The 22,245-nt window shown below is 43.2% G+C and overlaps 1 protein-coding gene across 1 annotated transcript in view; it reads left to right on the top strand.

Annotated features, from left to right (window-relative positions):
- Positions 1-22,245, top strand: part of LOC126301277 (uncharacterized) — a 78,904-nt gene that overhangs the window by 38,403 nt on the left and 18,256 nt on the right. The window contains exon 2 of the mRNA XM_049991705.1: positions 19,786-19,938. Within this exon, the coding sequence (XP_049847662.1) occupies positions 19,786-19,938 (153 nt within the window). The remainder of the gene's footprint in view (positions 1-19,785; positions 19,939-22,245) is intronic.

Here is a 22,245-nt window from a genome sequence, read left to right as displayed (position 1 = left end):
GGCCCCATGGCTTAACCTGAATCGTTCTGTTGTTTCTCGAATGACACGACATTATAGCGGCCTAAACTTTCCCGGAGACCAAGATAGGGCCGAACACGTGTGGCGTCAGAAAGAGCTGTAAGGGCACGACGGTACTGCCTTAATATTGCACTAGAACTCGCAGCTGACCTCGCAGCATCTCCTGGACGTGTTGTATCGAGGCAAACGGTGTATAGGAGGCTTCGTCAGAGTGGCCTTCATTGTTGGAGACCTGCTGTCTGTTTACCTCTGGCGGGTCTTCACAGAAGGGAACGTCTAGAGTGGAGTCCTCAAAATGCCACCTGGACGATTGAACGGTGGGTCAATGTTCTTTTCACAGATGAGTCCCGATTTGGTCTGGAGAGTGATTCTCTATGGATTCGCATCTGGAGGGCACGTGGAATACGATTTCGGGATCCAGACATTGTGGAAAGAGACCCAAATCGAGGAGCAGTCCTAATGGCGTGGGCAAAGATTGTATTGCCCACTCCAACATCTCTTCATGAAACTGTACAAGTGAATCAGCAAGATTTAACTGCTGTCAGGTATGGTGAGGTGATCTTGGGATCTCATGCGCGGTTGTTGCGAGGTACTGTGGGCCGAGACTTCGCATTGACGACTATAATGTTCAAATGTTCAAATGTGTGTGAATTCTTAAGGGACCAAACTGCTGAGGTCATCGGTCCCTAGACTTACACACTACTTAAACTAACTTATGCTAAGAACAACACAAATACCCATGCACGACGCAGGACTCGAACCTTTGGCGAGAGGGAGTGCGCAATCCGTGACATGGCGCCTCAATGCGAGCGGCCACTCCTAGCGGTTGTTGACCATAATGTTCCACCTCATATAGCACGGGTGGTTGATTAAAAAAAAAAAAAAAAACTGAAGATAATGACGCATGGACTGGCCTGATCGCTCTCCAAATTTGAATCACAAAGAGCATATCCGGGATGCATTCGGAAGACGGGTTGCATCACTTCAGCATCCACCAACCACTCTCCAGGACTTGCGAGTAGCTCTGCAAGAAGAATGGGCGTTACTACCTCAACATTGTTGACATGATCGCAGCATGTCCTGTCGTTTTAATGCCTGTATTGGCACCAGAGGTGCTCATTTCCCATACTGAGCACATTAACCAGTTGTCAGAATATGTATGCAAATCCGTTAAGTTGAAAAAAAAAAAACAACAACCGAGGAACATTTGTGTCTACCGTTATGCATGTAACTACGTTCTGCATGCTTTACATTGTTTCTAGTTTACTATACTGTTTTGTGGCAAAATAAACGCAGCCTTGCAAAATTTCCGTTCGCTGCTCTAATTTTGGACACCATTGTATTTAGGAGCGTCCTTCTAGATATGTTCCACAAGGGTTTCCCTAAATCGCCTAAGGCAAATGCTGAGACAGATACTTTGTACAAGACGTGACCGATTTCTACCGTCATCCTTGCCCAACCCGAACTTGTGCTCTGCCTCTAATGACGTCATCATCGTTGGAGCGTTAAACACTAATCTTTCTTCATTCTTTCTCTCGATCATTAACCACGATCTCTATCACGAAGACGGACGTCTGATGTTCGCGTTGTTTGCGGTTCCAGGTGCTCCTACTAATGTGCTACTTAATAGAATCTTCATTTCGTTTTCTTCTCCTACACAAAAGGGTGAGCCAGAAGCAAGTTCTTGAAAAAGAAACACATTAACACTCGGCAACTCTAAACTCTGTCTGGAAGGAACAGCAACTTGCACTGAAGCACCAAACATTAACATTACTACCACTCTCTTAACAAGTTTTTGTATGTCAATCCTTGTGATTGGAGGTCTGAAGGACTTCGGCAGTTTTATGTATGTCCGTTCTTGTGATTGGAGATTTGAGGGATTTCGGCAGTTCACTTATGTAATTAGACTGAACACCTACAGTCGTCAATACGATGTTATTTTTCATATGACTACAAGTTTCAGTGCCTCTGCGCAGGATCTTCAGGACTTACCTGATGCTGAGGGGGTTAACACCAACCGTATACACGATTCATCTGTACCAGGTTTTCGCAGACTACCTGTAACAACCAACTACATCTACATCCATACCCCGCAAGCCACCTGACGGTGGCCACTATCGGTTCCCCCTTCTATTCCAGTCTCGTATTGTTCGTGGAAAGAAGGATTATCGGTATGCCTCTGTGTTGGCTCTAATCTCCCTGATTTTATCCTCGTGGTCTCTTCGCGAGATATACGTAGCAGGGAACAATATACTGCTTGACTCCTCGGTGAAGGTACGTTATCGCAACTTGAACGAAAGCCCGTACCGAGCTACTGAGGGTCTCTCCTGCAGAGTCTTCCACTGGAGTTTATCTATCGTCTCCGTAACGTTTTCGCGATTATTAAATGATCCTGTAACGAAGCGCGCTGCTCTCCGTTGGATCTTCTCTATCTACTTTCTCAATCCTATCTGGTACGGATCCCACACTGCTGAGCAGTATTCAAGCAGTGGGCGAACAAGAGTATTGTAATCTACTTCCTTTGTTTTCGGATTGCATTTCCTTAGGATTCTTCTAATGAATCTCAGTCTGGCGATCAACTTTATATGATCATTCCATTTTAAATCACTCCTAATGCGTACTCCCAGATAATTTATGGAATTAGCTGCTTCCAGTTGCTGACCTGCTATACTGTAGGTAAATGATAAGAGATCTTTCTTTCTATGTATTCGCAGCACATTACACTTGTCTACATTGAGATTCAATTGCCATTCCCTGCACCATGTGTCTATTCATTGCAGATCCTCCTGCATTTCAGTACAATTTTCCATTGTTACAACCTCTCGATATACCACAGCATCATCCGCAAAAAGCCTCAGTGAACTTCCGATGTCATCCACAAGGTCATTTATGTATATTGTGAATAGTAACGGTCCTACGACACTCCCCTGCGGCACACCTGAAATCACCCTTACTTCGGAAGACTTCTCTCCATTGAGAGTGACATGATGCGTTCTGTTATCTAGGAACTCTTCAATCCGATCACACAATTGGTCTTTTAGTCCATATGCTCTTACTTTGTTCATTAAACGACTGTGAGGAACTGTATGGAACGCCTTGCGGAAGTCAAGAAACACGGCATCTACCAGGGAAGCCGTGTCTATGTTCCTCTGAGTCTCGTGGACGAAGATCGCGAGCTGGGTTTCACACGATCGTCTTTTCCGAAACCCATGATGATTCCTACAGAGCAGATGTCTAGTCTCCAGAAAAGTCATTATACTCGAACATAATACGTGTTACAAAGTTCTACAACTGATCGACGTTAGAGATATAGGTCTATAGTTCTGCACATCTGTTCGACATCTCTTCTGGAAAACGCGGATGACCTGTGCCCTTTTCCAATCCTTTGGAACGCTATGCTCTTCTAGAGACCTACGGTACACCGCTACAAGAAGGGGGGCAAGTTCCTTCGCGTACTCTGTGTAAAATCGAACTGGTATCCCATCAGGTCAGGCGGCCTTTCCACTTCTGCGCGATTTTAATTGTTTCTCTATTTCTCTGTCGTCTATTTCGATATCTACCATTTTGTCATCTGTGCGACAATTTAGAGAAGGAACTACAGTGCAGTCTTCCTCTATGAAACAGCTTTGGAAAAAGACATTTAGTATTTCGGCCTTTAGTCTGTCATCCTCTGTTTCAGTGCCATTTTGGTCATAGAGTGTCTGGACATTTTGTTTTGACCCACCTACCGCTTTGACATAAGACAAAACTTTCTTAGTATTTTCTGCCAAGTCAGTACATAGAACTTTACTTTCGAATTCATTGAACGCCTCTCGCATAGCCCAACTCACACTACATTTCACTTCGCGTAATTTTTGTTTGTCTGCAAGGCTTTGGCTATGTTTATGTTTGCTGTGAAATTCCCTTTGCTTCCGCAGCAGTTTTCTAGCTCGGTTGTTGTACCACGGTGGCTCTTTTCCATCTCTTACGATCTTGCTTGGCACATACTCATCTAACGCATATTGTACGATGGTTTTGAACTTTGTCCACCAATCCTCAGCACTATCTGTACTTGAGACAAAACTTTTGTGTTGAGCCGTCAGGTACTCTGAAATCTGCTTTTTGTCACTTTTGCTAAACAGAAAAATCGTCCTACCTTTTTTAATATTTCTACTTACGGCTGAAATCATCGATGCAGCAACCGCTTTATGATCGCTGATTCTCTGTTCTGCGTTAACTGTTTCAAATAGTTCGGGTCTGTATGTCACCAGAAGGTCTAATATATTATCGCCACGAGTCTGGTCTCTGCTTAACCATGTTGTCTCTCCGACCATGCTGACTTTATAGTTGATGGTTCGAGAGGCAAATCGTTGTTACAGGTATATGTGAAAATAGTTATAGATGTTGGCCAGTGATGAATCGAGTAGGTGAATGGTATTAACGGTCTCAGTGTCAGTTAAGGCCTGAAGATGGAGCACTGAAGCTCCGAAACTGGTAGTCATATAACACACAGCATCGTAAGGACGGCTATAGGTGTTCCATTTCATTACCCTCTTAACAGGTTGCTGGTCCACCATTTTAACGCAATACAGAAGCGAAATTGCATTACACGTGTAGATAAATCCTCGGTAAGTTTCCAGAGGTATGTGGTTCCAGATGTGTATGCTCAGCTCCCGCAGTTCGCTTAAAATCCGGGCCAGTGGTCTGCGGGAGCGGAGTTGATGTCCGATAGAGTCCCAGACGTGTTCTATCGGGTACAGATCACGAAAATGTGGTGGCCAAGTTCGCGAAATGAATTCACTATCGTGCTCCTCAGACAACTGAGCTACGATTCTGGCCGGAGAATACATCAAGCAGGTAGGGACGCAGGTGATTCCCAATACTCTTCACGCCCTCCTGGATCTTTCAGTTACTGTCATAGGTCCCCCGGATGCCCAGGTGAATGTCTGCAATAGCATAATACTCCACCCACCGGCCTGCATCCATGGTGCACTGTATGTTTTGAACAGCCGTTTGCCTGGATGATGGCGTATTAGAAACGTGGTTCATCCCACCAGGCGACACGTCTACACTGATCGAAGGTCAATCTTGATGATCCCGTGGCCACCCCAATCGGTACTGACAACGTTGTTGGGCTTACACGGAAACACGCAGTGGCTGTCTTGCTGCAGAGTCCTGTGTTCGCCGTATGCTGAACGATGTGCTTCAAAGCGCACCAGCGTTGCACTCCGTCGTCAGATCTGTCACAGATTACCGCCTACCCTGCTTCACAGAGCGGACAAACCTCCGATTTCCACGTTCGGTGATGAGGCGTGAACGTCCAACGCCTTGTCACCTGGTCGTGTCTTCACCGTCTCTTTCAAAGTCGCTTATGTTATCGGATTTTCCATTTTGCGGTACATGCCGTCGCTAGAATATTTCGCATTCGTCTCTGCTCTGCTTATACAGGGTAGTCCATTGATAGTGACCGGGACAAATATCTAACAAAATAAGCATCAAACGAATAAACTACAAAGAACGAAACTCGTGTAGCTTCAAGGGGGAAACCAGATGGCGCTATGGTTGGCCCGCTAGATGACGCTGCCATAGGCCAAACGGATATCAACTGCGTCTTTTTAAAAATAAGAACCCCGACTTCTTATTACATATTCGTGTAGTACGTAAATAAATATGAATGTTTTAGTTGGACCACTTTTTTCGCTTTGTGACAGATGGCGCTGTAATAGTCACAAACGTATAAGTACGTGGTATCACGTAACATTCTGCTAGTGCGGACGGTATTTGCTTCGTGATACATTACCCGTGTTAAAATGGACCGTTTACCAATTGCGGAAAAGGTCGATATCGTGTTGATGTATGGCTATTGTGATCAAAATGCACATGGGGCGTGTGCTTTGTATGGTGCTCGGTATCCTGGACGACAACATCCAAGTGTCCGAACCGTTCGCCGGATAGTTACGTTATTTAAGGAAACAGGAAGTGTTCAGCCACATGTGAAACGTCAACCACGACTTGCAACAAATGATGATGCCCAAGCAGGTGTTTTAGCTGCTGTCGCGGCTAATCCGTACATCAGTAGCAAACAAATTGCGCGAGAATCGGGAATCTCAAAAACGTCGGTGTTGAGAATGCTACACAACATCGATTGCACGAGTACCATATTTCTACGCACCAGGAATTGCATGGCGACGACTTTGAACGTCGTGTACAGTTCTGCCACTGGGCTCAAGAGAAATTACAGAACGATGACAGAATTTTTGCACACGTTCTATTTAGCGACGAAGCGTCATTCACCAACAGCGGTAACGTAAACCGGCATGATATACGCTATTGGGCAACGGAAAATCCACGATGGCTGCGACAAGTGGAACATCAGCGACCTTGGCGGGTTAATGTATGATGCGGCATTATGGGAGGAAGGATAATTGGCTCCCATTTTATCGATGACAATCTAAATGGTGCAATGTATGCTGATTTCCTACGTAATGTATCAATGTTACTACAAGATGTTTCACTGCATGACAGAATGGCGATGTACTTCCAACATGATGGATGTCCGGCCCATGGTTCGCGTGCGGTTGAAGCGGTACTGAATAGCTTATTTCATGACAGGTGGATTGGCCCGCACGTTCACCGGGTCTGACGACCCCGGATTTCTTCCTGTGGGGAAAGGTGAAGGATATTTGGTATCCTGATCCACCGAAAACGCCTGACAACATGCGTCAGCGCATTGTCAATGCTTGTGCGAACATTACGGAAGGCGAACTACTGGCTGTTGAGAGGAATGTCGTTACACATATTGCCAAATGCAATGAGGTCGACGGACGTCATTTAGAGCATTTATTGCATTAATGTGGTATTCACAGGTAATTCAGCTGTAACAGCATGCGTTCTCAGAAATGATAAGTTCACAAAGGTACATGTATCTCATTGGAATAACCGAAATAAAATGATCAAACGTACCTACGTTCTCTATTTGAATTTAAAAAATCTATCTGTTACCAACTGTTCGTCTAAAATTGTGAGCCACGTGTTTGTGACTTTTACAGCGCCATCTATCACAAAGCGAAAAAAGTGGTCCAACTAAAACATTCATATTTCTTTACGTACTACACGTAAATGTAATAAGAACTGAGGGTTCCTATTTAAAAAAACGCAGTTGATATCCGTTTTACCTATGGCAGCGCTATATAGCGGGCCAACCATGGCGCCATCTGGTTTCCCCCTTCAAGCTAGACAAGTTTCGCTCTTTGTAGTTTCTCTTTTTTTTTTTTGTCGTCTCTAAAAAGGGCCATCACAGAAGTTGGGAAGGAAAACAGGTACAAAGAAGGTAGCTGCGAAGAAACCATGGGTAACAGAAGAAATACTTCAGTTTATTGATGAAAGGGGCAAGTACAAAATGTTCCGGGAAAATCAGGAATACAGAAATACAAGTCGCTGAGGAATGAAATAAATAGGAAGTGCAGGGAAGCTAAGACGAAATGGCTGCAGGAAAAATGTGAAGACATCGAAAAAGATATGATTGTCGGAAGGACAGACTCAGCATACAGGAAAATCAAAACAACCTTTGGTGACATTAAAAGCAACGGTGGTAACATTAAGAGTGCAACGGGAATTCCACTGTTAAATGCAGAGGAGAGAGCAGGTAGGTGGAAAGAATACATTGAAAGCCTCTATGAGGGTGAAGATTTGTGTGATGTGATGGAAGAAGAAACAGGAGTCGATTTAGAAGAGATAGGGGATCCAGTATTAGAATCGGAATTTAAAAGAGCTTTCGAGGACTTACGGCCAAATAAGGCAGAAGGGATAGATAACATTCCATCAGAATTTCTAAAATCATTAGGGGAAGTGGCAACAAAACGACTATTCACGTTGGTGTGTAGAATATATGAGTCTGGCGACATACCATCTGACTTTCGGAAAAGCATCATCCACACAATTACGAAGACGGAAAAAGCTGACATGTGCGAGAATTATCGCACAATCAGCTTAACAGCTCATGCATCGAAGCTGCTTACAAGAATAATATACAGAAGAATGGAAAAGAAAATTGAGAATGCGCTAGGTGACGATCAGTTTGGCTTTAGGAAAAGTAAAGGCACGAGAGAGGCAATTCTGACATTACGGCTAATAATGGAAGCAAGGCTAAGGAAAAATCAAGACACGTTCATAGGATTTGTCGACCTGGAAAAAGCGTTCGACAATATCTAATGGTGCAAGCTGTTCAGGATTCTGAAAAAAGTAGGGGTAAGCTACAGGGAGAGACGGGTCATATACAATATGTACAACAAGCAAGAGGGAATAATAAGAGTGGACGATCAAGAACGAAGTGCTCGTATTAAGAAGGGAGTAAGACAAGGCTGTAGCCTTTCGCCCCTACTCTTCAATCTGTACATCGAGGAAGCAATGATGGAAATAAAAGAAAGGCTCAGGAGTGTAATTAAAATACAAGGTGAAAGGATATCAATGCTACGATTCGCTGATGACATTGCTATCCTGAGTGAAAGTGAAGAAGAATTAAATGACCTGCTGAACGGAATGAACAGTCTAATGAGTACACAGTATGGTTTGAGAGTAAATCGGAGAAAGACGAAGGTAATGAAAAGTAGTAGAAATGAGAACAGCGAGAAACTTAACATCAGGATTGATGGTCACGAAGTCAATGAAGTTAAGGAATTCTGCTACCTAGGCAGTAAAATAACCAATGACGGACGGAGCAAGGAGGACATCAAAAGCGACTCGCTATGGCAAAAAAGGCATTTCTGGCGAAGAGAAGTCTACTAATATCAAATATCGGCCTTAATTTGAGGAAGAAATTTCTGAGGATGTACGTCTGGAGTACAGCATTGTATGGTAGTGAAACATGGACTGTGGGAAAACCGGAACAGAAGAGAATCGAAGCATTTGAGATGTGGTGCTATAGACGAATGTTGAAAATTAGGGGGACTGATAAGGTAAGGAATAAGGAGATTCTACGCAAAATCGGAGAGGAAAGGAATATGTGGAAAACACTGATAAGGAGAAGGGACAGGATGATAGGACATCTGCTAAGACATGAGGGAATGACTTCCATGGTACTAGAGGGAGCTGTAGAGGTCAAAAACTGTAGAGGAAGACAGAGATTGGAATATGCCAAGCAAAGAATTGAGGACGTAGGTTTCAAGTGCCACAAGTGCCACTCTGAGATGAAGAGGTTAGCACAGGAATTCGTGGCGGGCCGCATCAAACCAGACAGTAGACTGATGAAAAAAAAAAAAAAAGCCGCACGGTCTTAGGCGCCTTGCCATGGTTCGTGCGACTTCCCCCGTGGGAGATTCGAGTCCTCCTTCGGGCATGGGTGTGTGTGTTGTCTTTAGTATAAGTTAGTTTAAGTGAATTAGTAGTGTGTAAGCCTAGGGACCAAATGACCTCAGCAATTTGGTCCCATAGGAACTTAACAAATTTCAGTTTTCCTTAACCCGTCCGGCGTCCGCATCAGTTCCAGGTGGCATTCAATCTGCTACTGGTCGCAATTTTTGCCCCCTTAGCTGAGTGGAAGCCGGCACGGTAACTCAGCGTTTCAGTCAGAGGGTTAGCTGCCCTCTGTAATAAAAAAACTGAGTTAATCGATCAAGACGAACTGGCACCGGTGTCTTGCGACGTCCGCCCCGAGTAGATACAACGAACAAAAACGAACAAAAATGAGATTAATAATTTTTAAAAAGTGGTCAGAGCATCTGACTGCCATACCACGGGCCCGAGTTCGATTCCCGGATGGCGCAGAATTTTTTTCCCTTCGGGTACCGGGTGTTGTGTTGTCATTTACCATTCATCATTAACACGCACGTCGCCCAGTGTGACGTCAGCTGGAAAGACTTGCAACTCGGCCGCCGAGCTTCCTCACGTGGGGACTCCCAGCCATCTATGCCATACAATATTTCTGTGGTCATGCTGTTTAGGGTAACCAATGTATATTAAGGAGATGATAGGACTGATGAAAGAAGTAGATGGGAAGTGCGTTATTTCAACTATGGGTTTATTCTAACGGTCTGATGGGTCGAATTATCCTATGTTTGACGCCAACGCGCAATAACCACGTACAGACGACAGGTGGCAACACTAGCAGTTCCAGATACTTAAACGTGTCAGGGAGATGCGGAAAACAGTACTGTCATTGTCATAATGCGGAAAAGAAGCGATTTATGTGATTCCAAAAAGGGCATGCCCATTTGATTTCGTCTCAAGGTTATGCATTTCCGAAAGAGCTTAACTGTTCAATTGCCACCGTGGTAAAAAGAATAGCATAGATGGCAAAATGGCTCTATCCAAGACCAGTCCCGAGGTAACTGTGGTGCACCATGGGCCACAGATGACGGAAGTGAACGAGGGCTGTGGTGATGTGTACTGGCAAATAGACGTGTAGGAGTTGAGCACCTGACGCCCAGATGAGCCAAGGGGCTATCAACAGTTTCTCCTCAACGCCCGTGCAGCGAACGTTGTTGCATAAGAACTTCGCAGAAGTCAACTAGTTCATGTATCCAAGCTGACTTCTGTTCATTGGCGACGAAGGCTGGAATCTGCACGGGAATATCGCAACAGGACGTCCACTGAGTGGTGACAGGAGGCCTTTCCAGATGATTCACGTTTTGTGGTCCGTCGGACAGATAGCCGTTGTAAGGTGAGTAACGTCTGAAAGCAAACACCCTGTAACAATCGTCAGAAAGGTCCAGCCGGAGGGCATTCCCTGGGAGATCTCGTCATTCTAGAAGGCACAATGGACCAACACAAGCATGCATCTACCCTTGGGGACCATGTCCACACCTTCACCCAGTTTGTTTTTCCTCTTCACACTGTCACCTATCAGAAGGAAAATGTGCGTGTCACACAGCTCGCAGTGTTCATGCGTGGTTCGAAGAGTCCCAGGAAGGGTTTACAATACTCCATTGTCCACCAAACTCCCCACATTAGAACCGAATCGCGAATCTGTGGTACCACCTCTATCGTGCTGTCTGCGCCAAGGGTCTTCAACCCAGAAATAGGCATGGCTCAACATCCCTGTTGGTACCTTCCAGAACCCTACTGACTGACCTGCGCATCTCGCTGCTGTCCTCGCTGCAGACTTTTGGCAGGTGGTAAATTAATGTGACTGGACGGTGTAGCTGCCGCCACAAAAATAGGCAATAAGCTAGCTCTCTGTTATGTTGTGCAACGATCCTGACGCATATCTTACCAACCATATAGTGTATCTTCGAGGACTACTTGCCAGACATCTGCTTCATTTGTCTGGTCTCCAGCATGTGAGCGATCTTGGGACGCTCTGAACGTTCCCGCTCTCTTGTACAAGGTAGAATTGTTCTGACCAATGTCCATCCTAGTTCTGTGGCCGTTGTTCGAACATCGACAGGGGTGAACTTTGATTCCCAGGCAATACGAATGCTTGGAACATTCTAAGGAACAGAATACTTCAGGCAGGAGCAAACGTAGGACTCGGTGCTGGAATGAGAAGAGCCTGTGACTGCCTCCCTTCTCCTCCTGTAAATATTACTTGCGGTCGCCCAGATTTTGACGTGCCACAGATGCCTATTATTCTAATAATAAGAACAATAAACTACACAAAAAGTATAACGCAACAGTAATAATTTATGCTTACTCATTTTTTTGGCGTAACATCCAAGAAAGTAAAATTCAGAGAAATATACCATATGAAAATCACTCGTCAGAAAATTTGAGAATAGCTTGCGTCATGTAATTAATTTTAGAACTATAACAGTAAACAAAGTCTGACAACTTTGATAACGTCACTGTTTTCACAATACGAAATCGAAATGTGTACTCAGCGCTATCAGCATTTCACTTGGCACTGCGGCTGTACGTTGAGGTGACAAAAGTCACGGGATGCCTCCTAATACCGTGTCGGACCTCCTTTTACCTGGCGTAGTGCAGCAGCTCGATGTGGCATCGACCAAACAAGTCTTTGGAAGTTCTCTGCAGATATACTGAGCCGTCCTGCAACTATAACTGCCATAACTGCGAAGGTGTTGCCGATGCAGGATTTCGTGCACGAACTGACCTTCAGATCATGTCCCATAAATGTTCGATGGGATTTGTGTCGGGCGATCCGGGTGGGTAAATCGTTCGCTCCAACTATCCAGAATGTTCTTCAAGGCGGCACTGTCAGCCATAAAAATCCCATCATTATTTGGGTACATGGTGTGCATGAATTGACTTTAAATGGGCTCCAAGTAGACGAACATAACCATTTCCAGTCAATGATTGGGTCATTTGGACCAGAGGACCCAGTCCATGCGATGTAAACACGGCCTACACCATTATGGAGCCACTACCAGCTTGCAAAGTGCCTTGTTCACAACTTGGCCCCACGGTTTCTTAGGGTCCGCGCCACACTCGAATCGTACCATCAACGCTTACTAACTGAAACCGGGAGTCAACTGACCAGCCCACGGTTTTCCAGTTATCTAGGGTCCAACTCATAAGATCACGAGCTCTGGAAAAGCGCTGCGCCTATGTTGTGGTGTCAACAAAGGTAATCTCGTTGATCGTCTGCTGCCATAGCCCATTAATGCCAAATTTCACCTCGCTGTCCTAACAGATACGTTCCTCATATTGATTTCTGCTATTATTTCACGCAGTGCTGCGAGCCTTTTAGAATTAACAACTCTACGCAAACGCAGCTGCTATCGGTCGTTAAGTGAAGGCCGTCGGTTACAAGGTTGTCTGTGGTGATAGTTCATGCCTGAAATTTGGTATTTTCGGCATACAGTTGATCCTGTGGATCTCGGAATACAGAATTTCCTAACTGTTTTCCAAATGAAATGTCCCATGTGTCTAGCTCCTCCTACTATTTCACGTTCAGAGTGTGTTAATTCCCGTCGTGTGGCCATAACCACGTCTGATACCTTTTCGCGTAAATCACTTGAGTGCAAATGGCAACTTAGCCAATGCATTGCCCTTTTATACCTTGTGTTCGAGATACTACTGCCATCTGTATATGTGCACATCGACTTTTGTCACCTCAGTGTAAACACAGGTCCGAAGACTACGGCTAGTGGCCGTGTAAATTATCGGGATATTTTTTTCATTCAGTTGCTTCCATCAACTTCCGGGTAGTTAGACTTTCCGTTACTTTATTTTTCATAGTGGACGGTCTCACCCCGTTCTGTCCTGTCTTACTCAACTTCCTGTGTTTTTTTGGTTCTACCTGTGGACTCACGATCCAGGCTGCATTTGTTGTTGACAAGCAGGTATGATCAGCTTGTGAACGTGTGTCTTTAAACGGCTATAATGTTACTGGTCGGGTCGTAAGGCCGTCCACATGGGCAGACTATCACACAACCAGCTGAAAAGCATCCTCTGTTAAATGTAACTTGTAATTTATAGAATTCCTCGCTGTTTTCTGGACTCTCAGTTTTCACGCTTCTTTATTCCCAAAAGTTGGCTATGAAATTTGAATTTTTTAATTTTTATTTTTGGGAGTGGCAGGGGAGGGGGGGGGGGGGTTCGAGGGTGGTGGAAGGTCATGTCCGCAGTGACCTCTTCCCTCCATTGGATACGCATCTACCTGAGTTTTCGAGCCGCAAGATTCCTTGTCTCAGTGGTGTGGAAGGGGTTGCTTTCTGCGCCACAGGCGTCGTAGCTGTTTGCGGTCATTCTGTGGCATAAGTAGACTGTGCACCTTTCCTGACCGCAGTGCAGTGTCTTAACCTTTCAGAACAATTAACAGATGTTTTGGACACTCATAATCATGTGTCACTTCTTGTACCCTGTGAAAGTCGTCTGTGCATTTCAAACTTTCATATCTTGCCACTCTATTTTGCTTTCAGTAAATCATGGAAAGTGTCTTTACAATACTTTAAACGTTTCTACTCTAATCAGCTTTGATTAATCGATATAAGCTCTGTCACAATCTATTTTCGTGGTCGCTGAAGCGATTTCGCATCTTTGGAGACTCAATCTGTTTTTCGATCAAGGAGAAGCCTTCACGGGTTACAAGCCACGAAGCCGTGTTTGTTGTAAAGTACATTCGTCAATATGTTTCTGTTCTGTATTCTTACGTCGAGGAGTCCCGCTCTGTATTTCGAATTGCGAGGAATAATTCCTTTCCTTGCTAGTCATCTGCGCTGATGTGGACAATCTACGATGATGAAGGAATTGGGTGAGATCATTTCAATTATTTGCCGTGGAGAAGCTTAGGTAAAGTGGTTAGATTATTTCGGCATTGCTTACTCGTGATTAGGAATGAGGCAGTATTCTTGTATTTGGTAGAGTGGAAACTGGAAGATTGCTCATATTTGACGGAATGGAAGCTAATTATAGCGACACAATATTTTTTGAATTCGTTGCGCTGTAGATTCAGAGTTTTCACCCTGTCCTAAATAAACGAAAAAGTTACCGTTTTGTTTAGAGTGGTGTACCGGTAACGTAATCTTCTGATTATTAAATGTAAAAATTGAATTTTGTATCTACCATGTTACTTGTGTTTGGTAATAAGTAATAACATGCACTGATTAGCCAGAAAATTATGATTTACGTAATAGGCAATATGTCCCCCTTTGGCAGTGGTAACAGCGGAGACGCGTCGTGGTATGGCAGTAATGAGGTCTTGGCAGGTCGCTGGACGGAGGCACCACATCTACACACACGTCACTTAATTCCCGTAAATTCCAGGGAGAAGGACGGTGAGTTCTGATGCCACGTTCTATCACATCCCAGTCGTGTTCGATCGGGTTCAGATCTGACGAGTTGGGGGGGGGGGGGGCGGGGGCACATCAATTGGAACTCGTCATTCTGCTCCTCGTACCACTCCATCACAGTCCTGGTCTTGTGACATAGCGCATTATCTTGTTGAAAAATGCCACTGTCGTCGAGGAACGTGATCGTCATGCAGGCGTGTACGTGGTCTGCAACCAGTGTACGATACTCCTTGGCCGTGATGGTGCCTTGCACGAGTCCATTGGACCCATGGATGCCCATGTGAATGTTCCCCATAGCATAATGGAGCCGCCGCCAGCTTGCCTCCGTCCCGCAGTACAGATGTTAAGGAGCTGTTCCCTTGAAGACGACGGATTCGTACCCTTCCTGCAGCATGATTAAGAATGTATCAAGATTCATCGGAACATGCAATGCTCTGCCACTGCGCCAATGTCGCGTGCCGATGGTCACGTGCCCATTTCAGTTGTAGTTGCCGATGTCGTCGTTTTAACGTTAGCACATGCACGGGTCGTCGGCTGCGGAGGCCGTCGTTAGGAGTGTTCGGTGCACTGTGTGTTCAGTTACACCTATACTATGCTCAGCATTAAAGTCTGATGTTAGTTCCGTCGCACCTGTCCTGTTTACCAGTCTGCCCAGCCTACGACGGCCGGCATCTGTACTGAGGCGTTGCCGCTCAAACCCACAGCGTAAGGGCATGCTTTCACCTTGGTCTCGCCACGTGTTGAAGACGCTCACCACAGCACTCCTCGAACACCCGACAAGTCTTGCAGTTTACGAAATGCTCGAGCCGAGCCTCTGGGCCATTACAGCCTGCCCTCTCTCAAACTCATACAAATAGCGCGCCTTCCCCATTCTTACACATGGACAGCACTTCACTGATACTCCATGAACCGTGCGTGTGTCTGACTAGAGTCTTTCCTCACCACTTGCTGGACGGATTTATATCTATATTAAGTCGCTGGTCGTAATGATCTGGTTGATCTGTATACATGCTTATTCCCCCATTCTTTTGGAATTATATAGATATAAAACCAGATCATTCTTTGTTACTTGTTCACAATATAGTGCCACAGTGCATGGTCACCATCTTGTTTTATATCGTCCACGAATTTAACGGAAACCACATAATGAGCTGTAGTCATAAAACATGTGTAACAAGAAGAAGCTTCTCTGTACATGCTGCCAGGTTTCAGTTATATGTAAAGTAACTCGACAGGTTCTGTTTTGGGGCTGCTGCTTTCTAAGTATTGTGTGGAGTGATGTCACACATTACTGTGATGTCAGAGAGAAATGATACTCCCACATTCTCTGCTAATTTTGTCCTCCCCTATAGCTGAGTGGTCAGCGTGACGAATTGCCTTCCTACGGGCCCGGGTTCGATTCCCTGCTGGGCGAATGTAATAAGGCCTGCACCAAGGCGGCCAGACTGCCCCGTAAGGGGCCTCCTGGCCAATGACGCCAAACGCTCATTTCCATTTGTGCCAATTTTGATAGCTTAATTATTCTTTGTATTTAAAACCAGTAATTATAAAAGTGAGGAAACATCCTCAACTGCACAGCTAGGTTCTATAAGCAGAAAGCTAACACTTGTTCAATCTGAATCACTGTGTTGATGAATCATTACTTACGACTCCATACTCATTCGATAGCTGTGCTAAGCCCATTATGAATTGCGCTATATTATGTATGTGCGAGTGTGTGTGTATGTGTGTGTGCTACTATTTCTATTAAACAAAGAAGTCAGACTGTGCATGTAATTTTTTTCTGGAGCATAAGATTTAGACTCATTGCAGAGCTTAGGAGTTTAGAGCTTAACTCTCACTATTAGTTCACATTTTCCGTTTCGTCTTCACCACACTACTTGTTGTCTGCTCGCTGTAGGTCAATTTTGACAAACAACTGCCCCATCAGGTGTCCCTCTCAGCATTTGCCTGCACATGGACTACATCAGGTCTGAAGAGATGGGCAAAACCATTCTTTTCAGAGATCAGTACGGGTCCACTTACTCAATTGATTGAATTAGCTCTTTTTCGTGACTCATTCACAAAAATAAATGAAAGGAAGACACCTTGCATCTTTAATTTAGTTTACTGAACCACAACTTTATCTTATCTGCTCCTGTTTTAAAAGGACTTAGAACAAAGAATAATAAGTTTATGTTACATCCCAGTAGTTTTGAGTTTTAAACATTCTACATATCGCCTACTGTAAAAATTAAAAGTATTACAAAAAATTCTAAATATTTTTTATCAATTGGGAAAATTGTGAAAGTAAGACTGATTCTTGTTCTGTTTTCATACTTTTATTGGAATAAAATACAATAGAAGACTTATAACATAATTGTGATTAATCTATCTACAGCCATCATTTTCAATCAGTAGGACCATATACGTATCCAAGAACGAAAAATTAATATTATGATTTATAAATAAAATTTGACTTATTCTATTCGAAGTATTTTAGTTTTTTTGCATATTTGCTTTGCACAGGCCACTGATGTAGCTGGGATACATAATATTTTCTGGACCAATTGATGTAGCGTTGAGTACTGCAATTTTCTACTTTCCAACCAGTTTAAGGGATCGCTGTATCTAGACAAATCAGCCTCAGATATATATATTTGTCTAGTTCGACAATTGCGACACGACTCGATTCGTGACTTCCTTGGAGCTGAGAACACACTCCAAACGACTGTTCATATTTTATCTACAACAGCTGAGATATAATTTGTTGGTACCTCCATAGAAACCAGAAGTTATCTCTTTCAGAGGCCAGGGACAAATTCTAAGAAAAATAATAACAAATGATCAGAAAATATAAAGAGTAAACTCATTCGAATTAGGGAATACTACCTCACTCATGACAGAAACATCCATACGAAAGAGAGCAGAAAGCTTCAATTACATTAACAGAACAATCTATGGAACCATAAGAACTAAAGTAAGGAAGGAAACTCTACCTAAATACTACAAAACAATGTCAGTGCCAACTACGACAGTTGGGAGCAGATAATTGAATCGTGGAGAGTAACAAACAGAAATTTAAAAAAATTGCAGGCATTGGAGATGTGATTCTTTAGAAGAGTAGCTGGGACACACTATCTGACAGGAGGATGTGTGCTTGCATAAAAAAGAACTGGGAGTAAAAAGCTTAAATGAGCAGATCAAGGATCATAGGAACAACTGCAAGCACTGTATCACAAGAATCGAAGACGACAGAGTACCAGAATTAATGATGTGTTACTACCCAGTGGGCAGACGATATTTAGGAAGATCGAAGGAAAGGTATGAAGATCAACAATTTCGACCAAGAATGTGTAATAAACAAATGCATAATACATATAGAAAGTAGAAGGAGACATTTCATATTAAAACTATTATAAGTTTTTAAGTGATTGTGATTTAATAAGTACTGAAACTACATATAAAACCCTGGTCCAATGTAAGAGGGATCATGATCAGGTTAATTAAATAAATAAATAAAAGTAAATAATATATACATGGACTATCAAATATGTAAAAAGTAATTATATAAATATATGCCATTATTATTATAAAGTAGAGCCAATGTCGGGTGGATATACACTGAGTCAAGAAAGGGAGTGACTCAAATCAGCTGATGATGTGGACCAGCAGTGAGCTGTTGAGAGGGAAATGACTCCTGAATGGCTTCATGATTCACTCTATTCAAGCAGTGGCAGAAGATCACTGCTCACGAGACTCACATCATAGCTGATGTCACATTCCAACTACGATGCTCTTTTAAAGAATTAGAAGTAACTAACTACTCTCTCAAACATTTATTTGACTTATGAAATTTGAGATTTTCTTTTCAAATCTTTTCTAACTGTGTACAAAAAATTTAACACAACACACTTATGGTCTGTCAAGCCGAGAAACTGCCTCAATCTGGCCTACAAAAACTATCTAAGCTAGAGCTCAACGGTGTCACGTGAGATTTGCAGTATTCATTCACTCAATTTCTGCAAACTATTAGTTCTAGAGAAAAAAAACGAATAGTATCTTTTTTGTAGGAAATGTAATGTAGTTTAATTTCATACTGGGATATGTTTTCGCTAGAGGTCGCGTTTTTCGAGTGATTCAAGAAAAGCGTACAAACCCAACACTCACCACCCTCAGGACATCTAGTATGTAATTCATAGCATTTCCCCCTACCATTGTGGAACTACAAATTATTTCTCATACCTTTTTTAGTTTTCATTGTTTGAGCAATTAAGCAGACGGATTAGTCATCTATTTGTTAAAATTATTAATTACTAATAGTTTGCGCAAAAAGAGCAAGAGAATAATGAAAACCTCACGTGACGCACACACATTGTAGCTTAGGTAGTTTTTGTAGGCTAGTTTGAGGTAGTTTCCTGGCTTGATAGACCATAAGTTACTTACATCAAATCGTTCATGTTGACTTCCTCCACATCATTGTTGCAAACAGTTACCATTTGCACCCTACATCAAGTGGGAAAGTATCTTCTGCGTTAACGTAGTGCCCTGAAGAACAGATCTTTGCCGGCCAGGTGGCTGAGCGGTTGTAGGCGCTACAGTCTAGAACCGCGCGACCGGTACGGTCGCAGGTTCGAATCCTGCCTCGGGCAAGGATGTGTGTGATGTCCTTTGGTTAGTTAGGTTTAAGTAGTTCTAGAGGACTGATGACCTCAGAAGTTAAGTCCCATAGTGCTCAGCGACATTTGAACCATTTTTTGAACAGATCTTTCTTCCTTTTCTATTCTTTTCATGGTTGAGAATAGCAAGGTTTGCAAGACCATAAAGGCATATCGTCAATAGCTCGTTTTTTGCGGCTTCAGAAATGTTTCCTTCGGTGTGGAACATGGGTCTCTGTTGCAGCAGCCTCTCGCAGAATCTTCGTCATGCTCACTACTGTCACCAGACACTTAGGATCAGGTGAGCCACCGCTCCTTTTTTGCAGATCACTGATCGTTCACTCCTTGGAAGGATCTGGCTTTTTGAAGCAGTTCAGGAGCGTGCCGCCCACATCTACAACTCTGTAGGGCGTTACTGCAGATGCCAGCGCTAACTTGATGCACATGTGTGATTGTTGCAGGTGTTGTGGGCTGGTGTGCTGGTGGCGCTGCTGGTGGCAGAGCTCGTGCTGAGCGCACCTCAGTACAGTGGGGACCCAGGCGAGGGCCGCACATTTGGCCTGCTCCACAAGAAGAAGAAGAAAAAACTTGGATGCCGTGGACGCTCCTTGCAGGTGAGCCACGGTTGTATATCGCTAACCAAAGACTCGTAAAAGCTTCCGTTTTCAGCCCCATGCAGTTGTACTTATATCAATATTTCGAACTTTTTTTTTCCAAGGATCCTGACGAGAGCGGTTCTTAGAAAAATGTTGGGACACGTCAAAGTACTAGATTAATAGATGTAATACAGTTTTCAAGTGCGTCTGTAGCTAGGTGCTGTACATATGAACAAATCTATCTTAGCTGGAGTACCCTAAGGTTACAGTCGCGCGGGGTAGACGCCTGGTCTACGCGCCTTGCAAGGGTTTGAGAGGCTCCCCCATCGGAGGTTCGAGTCCTCCCTCGGCTATGGGTGTGTGTGTTGTCAGCGGAAGTTAGTTTAAGTTAGGTTGAGTAATGTATTAGCCTAGGGACCGATGACCTCAGCAGTTTGGTCTCATAGGTACTTACCACAAATTTTCACTTTCCTGATGTTACAAGAAACTCAGTATAGGTTTAGATCCCCATGTCTGAACAACAAACGTTCTTACACGCTGCCTGACAAAAATGTCAAGCATGTTTGAATGCCAATGTAGCATCGTACATGTACAAACCATTGGCAGGTGCGTAAATGATTACAGTAACAATTTTCCATGACAGCTAAAATGGCCACCAGAGTGCGTTAAAGTTCTTCGTATTGAGTATTGTTACCAGGTCTATTAAGGTAGGGCAAGCTGTCCTAAAATTGATACAGCTGAACCTTCCCAAAAAATGATACACCCAGTCTGTTCATAAGAAAACAATACCTATAACAAATATTACTACAGTTAATTAGGAATACTTAATCACAATTTCTTTTTCTGTTAGAAACTTCAGTTTGGAGTTAAATTTTAACGAACAGCACTTTTAGACTGAAAATAAACGTTCACACAGCTCTTGAATGTTTTCCACACTTAAGCATATACTGACCAAGTACTCACCAAATTTCTGTTATATACACAGAAAATTGTTCTGTGTCTACCGAGTTATTCATATTGTTACATTTATTACATGGAAATAATTTTAGGCGGTCAATATAATCCTTAAATATGAAACGCTCCATTCCAAAATATTGTACCGTAGATTCCCAAAAGTGATACACTGTCGCCTACAGCCCAACCACCATCCACACAGCGGCGTACCGCGGGTTACCACTCTTCCCATATGCCAACAACAGAACTGCCAGAGACCACACCTCCAGCACTAAACTCATTGCTGAAACAGAAAAGCCTCAAATAAAATAAAAAATAAATAAAAAAACGGAGTAGACCGAAAGCAGGAGAGGCAGAAAGCTATGACTGTGATCGAAACAGTCGGAAGAGCACAAAAAATGAAGTAAACTGAGCAGACAAATCTGTTTCCAGAACCTCTTTGAAGAGTTACAACAGCAAGGATGATGTCGATCCCTTTGGAGAGTCCACATTAGATCCTTTTGTAATGACTCAGTCAGTGCACGTAAGTGGAGGAGATTATATCTCCGCTAAATTTTGAGGAGGAAAGAGGAATTCATAGAGCTACAGATATGTCTGCAACTGCGACAAACGCTGGACTTTGACCTAGGAGTTATGTCTCTTACTTCTGTGCACAAGGACAAAACAGTTTTTTCCAGTTAAATGAGAAAGACATTTCTGTTATTAATAAGAGCGATGTGATAGGGAAACAAGCAATTCGGCATGCTGCCACTGGAATGGGAAATATCAAACGAGACATCTGCTGTGTATTTAAATGTTCTGGTGATCTTCATGAAAAATATGAGGTAGTCATTATCTTTGGCGTATCCCTTATTTTTGTATTAGTTTCAACAAATTAAGTATAACTGTAAACAGTTCCTACCCTTGCTGGTTGACTTTATAATATTAAAAATAGGAAAAAAAGAGGGAAAGAAATTTCTGCAGTTCTCTCTGACGTACATTTCATGCCGTAAATATCGTGGAAATATCCCCACAGAAAAACCCCAGTGATATATATGTATAGCTTTTTTTGTTCTCTAACTCATTTTAGCACCTTCTATCTTCAGTGTACATAACAATATCACATGTGTATGATATTTTGAACGAGCTGTATGATATTTTAAAGAATTAAATACAGTGTCAACTTAAATCAGCTTAAAATCTCTAACAATTACCGTTTTTTGCTAATGGTTCATCGTTTTCTTTCAAAAATACAGACTAATTTTTCAATTTTGTGTCGTTTTTAGGTCACTTTATCCTGTATAAGGAGCATGAACACCATCAGATGTTGAGGGATCATTGTGAATAACACGGAGATGCTGTGTGCAAGTGTCAGACTGTGTAATCAGCACC

Source organism: Schistocerca gregaria, chromosome 1 (genome assembly GCF_023897955.1).
Source record: "Schistocerca gregaria isolate iqSchGreg1 chromosome 1, iqSchGreg1.2, whole genome shotgun sequence".
NCBI classification, from domain to species: Eukaryota; Metazoa; Arthropoda; class Insecta; order Orthoptera; family Acrididae; genus Schistocerca; species Schistocerca gregaria.
The sequence above is the reverse complement of the archived record's forward strand: the minus strand, read 5'-3'. Positions and strand labels throughout refer to the sequence as shown.